We start from the raw sequence: 13,053 nt of genomic DNA, 5'->3' as shown, positions 1-13,053 counted from the left end.
CGCATACTTTGAATAAAATATTTGTTATCATTCTCTTGAAATAAATGTGTTTTTTTCTTGAAAAAATACCGGTTTCATATGTATACACCTGGTATATACTGGTCGTCCCAGTCTCAATTATCCGGACTTACATAACTGTATGAAAATAAAAAAAATGATTCAAAAATCGTTTTTTCTCTTTTATATATTTAAAAAAGTGTTAAAAAACCACTGCATGGTCCTACTGGGAGCAATTGTCATCTAAAAATAACCTTGGTTCCCAGTAGAACCGCAGTAAATCACAGAAATGGCCACCTCTCACGACCGTGATATGGGTGGTCACAGGGCATGATGAAATAACAAAGACAGGTCGGCGAAACCCTCGTGTTTCTTAAAGACACCAAGAGATCCAAAGACGTCAGCTTAGTGCATCCACCTCACAAATGCCTTGGAATATTTTTTGCACGCCGATAAGATTTTAAGCACCGATTACAAGGCCAATTACTTTGCTCGAATATTTTGGGTACAGCCGTTGAAACTCCTTTTTGAGGTCTTGATACCCTGCCTCCTTTTACTTCTTGTCAGCAATGGCGTTGCAGTCGGCCGGAGCCGAGAATTCGATCACGAATAAGTGTCCGTTAATGGACACTCTGGGGAGGGGGGGGGGGATCTGTTATAATGACCTTAAAGTACATGAAAAGAGCTTCCCAAAACACTGTATGAAAAGTTTAATCGTATATTCGTAAAAGAAGTTACACTCACGAGAAGCTGAAAAAGCACCTGAAAATGTAAAAACTTCAGGCTCCTGTATATTGACAATTGCTTGATAAATGGATTTGGTTAATTAATAAACGATCAATAGGACTATAATTTAGACAAGTTTTAACCTGATACAAGAGAAACAATCATTTTAGGTGAGGAAACTTGACGCATTTTGCCCCACATATTACTTTTACTCTTAGTGCGAGTTTTGACATTAAATGGCGGAAAACCGTATGAAGGCTAAATTCCACAACGTTGTGCCCATTGTAAAGTTTGATCTAATCAACAAAAACTTCTTCTTATCAGTCACATTAGTTGGGGATGGGGCCAAATTCCGTTGTATTCTTGGTACCCTCCTTTTTTTTACCAAAAATTATGTACAGCAAATTTGTGTTGCAAAAATATTCTTTGAAGAAAAATGGGTTGAAACGTAATTCAATAGAAATATACTTTTTGGATGAAAATTTAATGAGACCTAAATTTTATGACCAAACGTGTAATGAGGGAAAACATTTTTTTGTAAAATGTTTTCGGAAAAAATTGATTATCGTTATTATTACTTTACTTATATTTCAGTATTTCTTAATGCAATATAACTGAATAGTTACAAATAAATTGGAAAATTTGGAAAAAGACGCGATTTTGTAAATATATTCGATGAAATAATTATTGATTTTCTATTGTATAGCTAATTCAATGCTACTGTGCGCTCATAGCATCATGGCACTGTACAGAAGAGTCTAACCATTCACCAATTTTCGACGTCTGCGGTGAAGGATAAATGGATTTTTTTTACTGTTTCTGAAGGGGTGGACCATGCAATAGAGCTATTCTGCTGTGATGAACCGCTAACACTTACATTAATATAACTAGTAGGAAAATGTCCCTGACCGACTGAAGAAATCGAATGAAGCCCTTACAAAGTACCCGTAAAGACCCTGGAAGACCGAAGGAAACAAATGGAGCCTCTACAAAGTACCCCCCTGGCGGACCGAAGGAACCGAACAAGATATTAACATAGTACTTGTTCGGTACCAGGTCCAAACTCCTGATCGATACCCGGTCAGTCTCATCATAATCCATTCATGGATTTCGCGAATAAAGATTTAATTTAAGTAAAATCGCAACTACAAAGTACAAAGTACCTCTACAAAGTACCCGTAAAGATCCCATTGGGTTTCCTTCCGTTCCTTTTTAAAAAACTCGAAAAAGCAGGAAAATCAACTTTTAAATGGTTGAAATTCGGATTCTACGTTAAAATTTCATATAGAAGGTCACGGAATAATCGCAATAGTTTTTTTTTGCAACGGTAAAAAGTTTGAAAAAATAAAAGACTTATAAAGCTCCATTCAGTTCCTTCGGTCCGCCAGGATTTTTATTGAAAAGCTCAAATCATTTTACTCAAACTAAAATTTCTTGGACTATTGACATAAACTATTACCTAAATGATGCGAATTCAATAATACCTGCACTTTTAATTAAAGAATACTTTTTTCTTGGCGTAGAATATCGAGAACTCGTCGATTTAATGCTGAGATATTTTAGAGTTAATTTGTAGGACTGGAAAAATGAAAAATGTGTCTAATAATTTAAACTCTGAACAGAAGAATGAAGCCGACGTGTTGTCGGTAACGTACACTGAATTCTCAATTTTTTCTTCACATATTTTATTTTAAGAAAGCATTTTATTGTAAAAGAATTCCATTTGTAGGAGGAACACTACACTAGCAAAAAGTTTTAGGGCAACTCTCTTTATAACTGAGTAAATTCTATTAATTTTAATTATACTAGAGCTAAAGAAATTCTCTTTAAAAGAGTTGTAATAAAAAAGTTGGTAGAAAATTGAAAATATCTTTTCTGCAGGCAAATCAGAATAAAAGTTAAATAGATACATATTTTGAGGAAATTACATAGAAACTTCATGATTATATGTTTCATATATTTTACACAAACATTTTTGTTATAAAAATAATATTTCAATTTCTTTAACTTTTTTGTCACAACTTTAAGTTCTCGCAATTCAAAATTTTTGTTTACGATTTATACTCATAAGTTGCTGTGATACGGTGAAAAAAGCTTCAAAATGTACTCAGGAACATTGGAAAATGTTGACTATTTCGGAAGTTATTGAAAATTTAAGAAAACATTGAAATTTACACTATTTTTGTAATATCAGCTTAAAAACTAGACAAGTTGGCTTCACCCTGGGCTTATTTTATACAGAATTTTCAAAACAATCAACCTTTTAAAGCGAAATTTTGGTAGCTCTGGTATAATTAAAATTAAGAGTATGGTCAGTCTTAAAAAAGAGGTGGCCTAAAACTTTTATAGGGCAGTGTAGATACCAACTGAAGCATTGCTTTGGATAAGTGGCGCGCAGAGCGTTATAAAATGTTTTTTTCTAAATACTCCGGTTACAATCTACTATGATTCTATTGGCATGGACGTGACATACGTAAAATCCTCAAAAGAACAAGGGAGAGCTTGTCTTCTGAGATTGTGCTAACTCTTGTGCAGAAATCGTCCGATTTCAAACGTAATAACGATCTGGCCCCAATCATGTTTCTAAAAGCAAAGTGCTCGCAGAACTAGTGCTGCTTATTGTTTTCTGATGGTGCAGTGAAATTTGTATATTACTCGTTTATAATATTCTATTTATTATGGGAAATGCCTAAGGCGAGTAAGGCACGTGTTTGGAGGCACCGAGCACTAAGCAGCCAGTATACCTTGAAACCTGCACGAGGAAAATGAAAGTAAGTAATTAAATTAATTTGAAAAATACATTGGGGACATAAGGTTCCGTATAAATAATGGAATTTTAAATGGTGAAAATGTCCATTAGATCGAAATTAATGAATCCTGAAGAAAATAAAAATTAATTGTATTCTGTAAATAATATATTAAATAACCAGAAGTATTTTATTTAAAATTGTTATTTCTTGTAGAAGTTTGTTTTTCTATGACGCTGATTAGAAAACGGAAAAAAAAGATACTAAAAAATGATAGCTCAATTTTTTGGTGAAACATTATCTACAACTAACTTCTTTTATTTTTCAAGAAGTAGAGCAATTAACAGAAAACTTAATTTGTTTACAGAAAAACGTTAATAAACCGTAGACAGATAAACATTTCCATTTTTGTACAGAATTTTCTTACAACTATCTCTTAAAAATTAACATCCATCCACATCTTATACCTAATCCGCTCGCTTTTATAGCCTCACCTTCCTCGCTGTGCCTCGCCTAGCACACATGTCGCTCTTGTCTTGCTATGCCTCGCATTGTCAACCTCCGCCTCCGCGGCTAACACCTAATACTTAACTACTATTAACAATATTTACTATTTTATTATACCTACTTCCTCTCCTATTTACAATCTTTCCTCCTCCATTCCTCTTCCTCATTCCTTCTCTTTTTCTCCATCTTACTCAACACCCCCTTCCCCCATGCTACTGCCCTTTTGTCAAGACAAATTTCATGCGACAATACCTCCAAGCTTATCCCACTCCTTTCCACCTCTTGACATTCCTCCATAAGTGGTCAAATTTTGCATTCCCCTTTCCGCACAATTCACATATTCTCTTCTCTATAGAAATCCAGAACTTAATAAAATTCTCCATGCAACCGCATCTCATTCTCGCTATAAGTTCCTGACTTCCTCTTTGAACATCATAAACTTCGACTTGTCCGCATTTAACTCTAAACTTTTTTTATCCAAGTCTCATCTCAACCTTTTCATCATCTCCTTTAAAGCCTCTTCGCTCTTTGCTAGCAGCACTGTGTCATCTGCATATGCGAGTGACCATATCATGACTCCTCCTACCTTAACTCCTCCTACCACTCTGGCCGCTAGCTTACTTTGCATATCCGCAATAAAAATTGCAAAAAGCGTTGGACTAAGCGGGCACCCTTGTCTCAAATTATGCTAACACTTATTCATAAAATATCATTTATTTTATAAAAAAAAGTATAATTAAATTATGTTTCCTGCAACCTCTTGTTTACGTGCTCAACTACTTAAACTTTAACTTAAAATATTTTTATTGGAGAATCAAAATGTGTAGGTGGTTGTCGAAAGGAGAGGAACATTCGCCAGTTACGAGTTTACTTCAATTAAATTTTTATTCGCGAAATCCATGAATGAATTATGATGAGACTGACCGGTTACCGAGCAGGAGTTCCGACCTGGTACCGAACAAGTACTGTGTTAAAAAGGTTGGAGCGCCGGAGTCAAACTGTCTGTTAACTGCTACTCCGCGAATATTTCACCATATCAAATGAGAAAAGTACCATGTGAAATAGGAAAAGCACTTAGCCTTTTAAGCAAAGGCATGCGATTCTTACCACATTCACGGAAGTAGAATTTCAAATATTTTTATTATTATCACTTTCCTATTTTGAAATTTTTCTTTTATTCGAAAAAGTATAACGATTTTTTTTAAATGTAGTAAAAATATAAAAACTTACCTTAAGACTTTTTATAAGAGACAGATTATTGACAGTAATTTCATTATAATAGTTCTTTGTATCCGCAAAATCTCTCTCGTGATTATGTATCAAGGTAGATATCTGCAGATTTTTTCGTTCTTCAACTTCTACTATTTCTGTTCGATGTTTCAGTAACAGTGTTTCATATAAAGTAGCTATTTTTTGCTCATACTTTTCTTCTAATTCAGCGGCCTCGGATTCAAAATTCTTCATCATTCTACTCATTTCATCAGCGTTTACCTGAAAGCAAAAATAAAATAAAAAACATACTAATTAAAATTCTAGAGTAGTTTCTTCATGAACTTACTAACTGCAATGCTCGGACTTCATTCGTATAGAAAATTTCTGTTTCCTTTTCAGTCTTTTTAGAAAAAATTTTGTCCTTGACGAATTCGTGTTCTTGTAATATATGATCGCCTTGTGCCATTTTTAAAGCGAATATGTGTTCAGCTTTAGATGTCACTAGATTGGTTTGATGTTCATACATCAAATGCTTGACTTTCTGCTTATACAATGTTAGCTCTGCTTCATGTTTTTCCGATAACTCTTCTTTTTCTCGTTCCTTGTTTCTGAAGAGGCAGTAAATTTAAATAATTTTAAAAGACTTGTTTTTTTAAATTCAATGAGGGAATATACAATTCTTAAGAAATGAGGATTTAAAAAAATTCTAGATTTGAATTGAAATGAAATCAGAAAAGGTCAAGCTGCAAGGAAATTTGAAAGAATTCACGTGTATCTCTAGACGAAATACGTGAATGAACATTATAAAATTTATATAGGCATCTAAGAACTTTTATTGGTTTCTATTTGGCTTTCAGACAGAAAAAATTGCCAGATACAATGAGTATTCGTTTACATTGGGACGTTTCACTGGAACGTGCCAGCCACTTACCCAGAATGTGTAAAATGTTCGCCCCTTTAGAACGTCCCTGGGACGTCCTACTGGTGGTTGCATGGGCCTTATAGTTAATGTTATTTTTAACTCGTAATCCGCAAGAGATAGGTAAAAATAGATGTCTTTTTTCAATTTTGAGTACCATGTATACTATATTATACTATGATATATGCACATTATAAACTGACATCGATTTTTACCTGTATCTTACAGTTTACGTAATATTTATTGTTATTAATGACAATAACAATAACGGTTAGTCCCCTCCAAGTCCCAGTGGTATCGTCCTTGATGGTTCTAAAGAGGTTTAAAATTTGATACGTTTTGGGGACGTGGTGTAACCGTTACAGCGAAACATTCCCAAGGTGCTCGCAAAACGTTCCAGGCACGATCCTGGAACGTTCCATGCTTTCAGTACACTTATTGCAAAGAAATCATTCACAATTGACACCTATTCATGCTAGAAAAAAGGACTTGCTTATTCTTGGGTTCTGCTCGGATATGGATTTAGAGTGCACGATTAGGGGAGTTAATGTGGGAAAATTAAATCATCCGGCATTGCATTCGGATAGGATTAACGCCAATTTTCTGATACTTTACCTTAATGACAAAAATTCTGGATGCAAGGGTTATACTCCACAATTTTTTATACAAAAAACGGTATTTTTATTCGAAATACTCTTTCCTGGAAATTTTCAACAATATGAGCCCTATGGATCAGGCTAAAACCATAGCAGCAAGACATAGGATAAAAATGACATATCATATTTTGATAATTTCGTTTAGGGTGACAAATTCCAGCGAGGATCAGAACTCATTCCCGATGCTATAGATATAGACTTGTTCTCTTGTCTTTTTTAATCGCTGAACCTGCGCAGGGGCTTAAATGCATTCCTTTAATATTCAGCTCTTTTTCATTTTTTCGGTTTTATTTTTTTGGTGGGTTATAATTTTTATTTTTATCCTGGATTTTAATGTGAATTCTACAGATATGAGTTAAATTTTGAAGGTACAAAAATCTTCGGGTTTGCCATTTATGTTTTGCTCGTGACTTTCTAAAGTTTCACAAAGGTCCTGTGATCCATGGTGGGAACCAATCAAGCCTTGAGCCCTTTTAAACTAGACTACAGTTTGTCTAACTTCCATACAAAGACTCGCAAATGATCAATCTTATAAAGTACCCATCCTGTACTTCAAATGAGAATAGATTCAGTTATTTTCTCTGTTTATAATACCTTTAATCAGGTTCCCGATTCAGGAAAACTGGTAGGACCATTTAAAGGTGAAATTTTCTTCATATTGTCCTACAAGTATGTAGTCGTATAAGCAAGAGTAATCGTGTGAAATATTCTCTTCGATACTTGCTATTGTTAATTAAGTTTCTGGATTAGAACGGAATGGTAAATTGAGTGTATTAAATTTACAAACTAAAGCGCACATAGCCTACTATCTAGGGACCGAATAACAGAGATGGGTGCAATTCTTCATGGAAATGGTCTCAAAATTCTCTGCATATATGAAACAAGGCTTCCGAAGCGCATTGTGTAGGAGAATAATTGCTACCTAACATGCAATGCCGACAGAAGGAATGGACGTGTTATGATTCTGGTCAGGGACAGCTTTGCTGATGATAGGATGGAACTCGGGGGACGCTGGGAAACCGAGCCCGACGAGTTTAAAGTAACCGTATCTTCCTCGCCATGCAAGATGGTAGTGATCACGAAATATGTCCCACCCCATGCGAGGATACTGCGAGAGCGATGGGAGGCTCTCACCAATAGAATAGATGGGTACGGAAAGGTTTTGCTTTGTGGGGATTTTATGTTTATTCCCAAATGTACGACAGCCTGAATTTCAACTTTCTTGGCAATCGAACCACTGCCGTTATCGATACGGGTCTGGTTCCCTTGAATGATCTAGATCTCACATTTATCCTGGTCTCGGTCTCTCGGAAGCTTGACGTCTTCCCGGTTGTGGCCAAAACCCATTCGAACAGGTTTAATGTACATGTTTTTGGCTCGTATTTGTTTCGTAGATAGATGGGCGAAGAGATTTTGGTCCTTTCACGGGCCACCTTGAGGGAGACACCCCCATAAGGGCTTACGACAGGTTTATAAACTTCTTCTTTAATGTCCTTGAGATAAATTGAGTAATCAGGGCAAGCAGTCGCTGATTTGGCAAAAAGGGGAAACCACTTTGGTGGAATAGCGAATGCGAGGATGTCCGAGCAAGAAGGCGAGCAGCGAAGAAGAGGCACTTATCTAACCAGAACCAGGAGGAGAAGGCTTCTTTCAGAGTCGTTGACGATAAGGTCAAGGGTTTCTGCGTGAGATTAACGGACGTAGAGAGTGGCCCAAATTTTCCGGTTATCAGAGAACTGTTTGGAGGAACTGGTTCGTTTGTATATTCCACTGGTTGCTGTGTAGCCAAGCTTATATCTGCAAGAGATAGATTAAATAAACCAAGCCCTTTCTTGAGCAGAGTTTCTATACTATTTATCTTCTAGGAAAGCCAAATCTGTAGCAGGAAGAGACGGGACAATTAAACAAATTATAAACAGGTTCTCCGACATCTCGCAGCGATTCTTGCTCCTCTGATGGTCAAAATTCAGAAGCTTTTTCGTGCTCTCATCCGGGAGTTGGTAGTGGAATGGAAGGATACAGTAATCTTTACATATTCCCAAGCGGCTCTCATTGCTATTCGGGATAGATTCACAAACACCCTCGGACACAACCTTCCGACTGGTTAACAACGGGTCAGCTTTTATGAGATGGATAGATATCTCGATCCGCTTTGGCTGCGTTTTCTCTTGCGTAGGCATAAATAGCAATGAGATTGCAATAGCCCTCGTCGTCGTACCTATGCCTACGGCATTATCTTGACCTCAACAAAGAACCAGTGCTTTGTGTACTGACTATTATCGGCACATCGCGGTCAAGTCGACAAGGACATCGTTTCGAGGTTTCAAACTTTCGAGACGATATATCGACATATCTAGTTTAGGGTTGCGAATATAGGACAACACCTTTCAGATCAGCGTCTTATGATCGCGTATGGCTGGTCTGCGTTTCTCATGTATATAAGCCGAACTTTTCGGCGCCCGCCATCGGAATTTTTCAAATGCAAAGATCTGGTTTTTATTCCCACAATAGAATTTGTAGGTGAGCTGGAGCGCTTTTTGTAGGAATGAAAAATTAATTCTATGACTGGGACTCAAATAATATCCTGCGTGGGCAGCGCCGCCCCTTTCTCCTATTTCTTTGCCTTGGAACTGGAGTAATCGGGCTGCTAATAGGGCATCTATGAATTTGGGTTGACATTGTTTAAAGATTGGTGGTTCTCTTTTAAAAGGACTCGGATGACGTTAGGCGGAAGCATTGAAAGATATTAGATTTAAAAAGGACTATCTGAAACAAGAAAATAGCGATGGAGAAAAACTTTTAAAATACACAATTATACAGTAATCAATTGTAGTCAAGATGATTACTTGGCCAGAAAGAACGTGGCTCGTGCTCTGTATTGTAATTTACAAATCAAATCTAATCCAATATCGTTTAACTAGATGGTGCAGTGGCTGCTTCATTGGTATTTATTAAACTTGAAATTTTTTGTGAAAATTGAACCCTCCTTACACCACTGTAGTAGAATGCAAAATTGTGAAAATAAAAAGGGCCGCATCGGGAGTATAACGTTAACGTATTAGATGCGTGTAAAACTTTACTCCCCCCTTCCCCCTTCAAGACTGTCATAAGAACTTTTTCAATTTTTTTAGAAAATCGAAATTTCAAATTTTCATCAAGCAAAAAAATAATTAAAAATAAAACATTCAGTTTCGTGGTCTATCTACGAAAGTTACAAGTCACCCACCAAAGAACTCCAATTTCGTTATTAATCATTTTTATGGAACGCGTTGTTTTTATTTTAAGCTTCCTATTAATGTTAAAAAAGCATTGAAAATAAAAAATTAATTTTTTAAAATAACAAAATTGTTTATTTACAGAAGGCGAACTCTTTAAATAATAAGAACAAGACATTGAAAATATGTCTGTTTCAATACCCATGCATATAATGAATTGTAATATAATAAATTGATTAAAACGATGAATTCTTCATGGTAGCTAAGGATAAAATTTAGAGCAAAATAAGGAACAAAATATTAAATTGATTATTATAAATCAAATTTGTACTTTATTTTGCAATAACTGAATAAACAATCCCGGGCTGAGGTACAAAAATAAATGTAATATACATTTGATATATAGTGTTGAACGTAATGTAGAGAAGTTAAAGCCTAAGGAGCTTTAACAAAAGATAATTCGCAATCACCAAATTACAGTTTTGTTGATGCTTTGACCTTCAATTTTAAAAAGTTTGTGCACAAATGTGGGGAAGTATAAAGACCGAGCATGCAGCGTGAAGTAAATATATTATCGAGCACCCCTTGACGCGCTGCAACTGGAAAGCGATAAGAATGTGCCCGCGCAGCGGACAAATGGTTTTTCGTCTAAGAGTTCAACCAATTGTTCATTTTGTTCATTTTTTAAATTATTTTATAAAAATGAAAAAACTTGTCACACTATAGACTGCAAGTTTTCAAGTATTTTTGCCGCGAAGATTTAAGCCTTGATTTGAATAAGTAATTCATAATAACAACATTAGAAATTACGAGAAATGCTAAAATTATAATAAAATAACAATTATTATAGTAAAGCATAGCAAAATACAGTAATATTTTACAATTTCCAAAATAATGAAACAAATCATTTGATCCCAACCCTTTAAATGTAAGCTAATAACTTGTTTTAGAGAAAATTTCAACTTTAAAATTACTAGAATAATGAAATACGGCCGATAATTAGTCAAAATTTTGCAATAAATTAAATGAGTTGCCCCCATTCATATTTGAACGCGAAAATAGAGTCATACTTTTTGCATAAATAAGTTGACCTGCAAACTCCCATAAGGTACGTATAGGCGCCATCGAAAGTAAACATATGTAAAAAATTAATATATTAGCAGGCGCAGATAGAAAATGCATTTAGGTGTCCTATACATTTGTAATCAGTGAATATATTTTGGATTCTATCGGAAACAAATGAATTTAAAATTCCGTAATGTAGTTGAAGACAAGAATATTTCTTTCATTTTCACTGTTTCAATATGAATAATTTATTATTCATTTTAAAAAAAAACTTTCTTTATTAGAATCTAAAACATGCATTATGGAAATTCTTGGGAATAATGTGGGTAAAAAGAAATACGAGGACACTTTTTACTTTACTGGTATTACTTATAGAAGTACAAGTGTAAATCGTGGATATTATTGGATATTCTTTTCACTCTTTCCATTACAATCTAACATATATTTATTTGTTTAAAGAATAAGATCTCTTTGAGCCGCCTTGGCATGGCTTAGGGGACGCCAACAAAGGGGGGCGCAGCCGGGAAACCCTGGTTACGCCCCATGCTAGTCCGCCACTGGTCACGAAAGAATAACTATTCCAAAAAACGAAAAGCGGCATCCAAACGGCCATTACAAAAAGAAAGAACACCGTTTGAGGAAAACAACAAGAAATAAATACAACAACTAAACGTTGACTACTTCCCAATCTCATTTCCTGAAATGTCCAGCACCCTGGAAAACATTTAAATAGTGTATTAAATGTGGATTTCGACCACTACAATCCATAATTTAAATTGTGAAGTACAAGTACTTTCTTTATTTTTTACAATCCGTTTAAATGCGATATAAATTCCTAAAATAAAAACGTATAGAAAACTATAACTGAGTTTACTTGAACTAAAGATCTTTAGAAATTCGAACGACTTGAAAAAAAGGAATAAACAAAATAAAAATTGTGTTCTGAATAAATAAAGCCATATTGTCTATCCTATTTATCACATCATGCATGACTTTAAATATACAGGGTGGACACGGTAGGGCGTACATGTACAGAGAACTGGAATGCTACCTGAATTACAACACAGCAAGGGAGAAGCCATATTACAAGGAAATCTTCAAATTTCGCAATTTTAATGTTGCATTCGGATCGGCTATTCGGTTAAGTCCGCGCATCTTCGGATGAACTTTATCATAGCTTTTATGGTTTCGTTCGAAAACTTAAAATGGATACAAGTGTCAAAGAAATAAAGGTTATGTTAAGTAGTGAGTACAAATAATAAAAGTGTTTAATTAATAATAAGGTGAGGTATGTAGACAGAGAAGGAAATTAAATTTTTTCCTGTGCCAATAACATTATGGGCATAACCTCGAAATAATAAAAAATCGGCCTGGCATGTTTATTATACTTCCGATTGATAACTTTTTACCAAAGAAATACTTTGTGAATGTGTATGCTTATTACTGACAGTGTCGGCAGTAATAATTGACACAATACTTACGTTTTAATCATTTTAATAAGTAACACCTTATCTCTGATTGTAATAATTGATTTCCATTGTTTCTTTTTAGTAGACCGGTCCTAGACGCAATACCTATCAGGAAGTGCAGATGAAATAGGGGCATTTCAGCAGGTGCATTTCAATCAACTTTATTTCAAACCATTATCCCTAAACCTGATCCCAAGATTGGGGATCAGCTGAGGATAGGAGTGCATCAGAAATAAACGTAGAAGCGATATTTTATGCCGGAATTTCTATTCTAATGTTTTCAGAAATTTTTCTATTTTTGAAATTGCTATCTCTGGATCTTATTTTGAAATTGGAATTTTATCAGGCTCTAAAATGAATTCTAAGTTATTTTGATGGTACGAGGGTAGTTCAATAAGTCCTTAGAATGAAGTATAAAAACAACTTTTTTTGCGTAAATTTTTTTTATTTTTCAACATAATCTCCTTGGAGCTCTATACACTTGGTCAATCGCTTTTCAAGTTTTTTTAATTCTTCAGAAAAGTGCGTTTTTGGAAGTTC

At 35.0% G+C, this 13,053-nt stretch overlaps 1 protein-coding gene across 2 annotated transcripts in view; it reads right to left on the bottom strand.

Moving 5' to 3' along the window:
• Window positions 1-13,053, bottom strand: part of LOC117174971 (dynein regulatory complex subunit 4) — a 247,743-nt gene that overhangs the window by 89,146 nt on the left and 145,544 nt on the right. For both annotated transcript variants that reach the window (XM_033364444.1, XM_033364445.1), the window contains exons 3-4: window positions 5,536-5,797; window positions 5,208-5,468 (exon numbers count right to left, since the gene is read on the bottom strand). In XM_033364444.1, the coding sequence (XP_033220335.1) occupies window positions 5,208-5,468; window positions 5,536-5,797 (523 nt within the window). The remainder of the gene's footprint in view (window positions 1-5,207; window positions 5,469-5,535; window positions 5,798-13,053) is intronic.

The sequence above is a fragment of the Belonocnema kinseyi genome, chromosome 6 (assembly GCF_010883055.1).
Source record: "Belonocnema kinseyi isolate 2016_QV_RU_SX_M_011 chromosome 6, B_treatae_v1, whole genome shotgun sequence".
Lineage (NCBI taxonomy): Eukaryota > Metazoa > Arthropoda > Insecta > Hymenoptera > Cynipidae > Belonocnema > Belonocnema kinseyi.
This window is presented reverse-complemented; position numbering and strand designations above follow the sequence as displayed.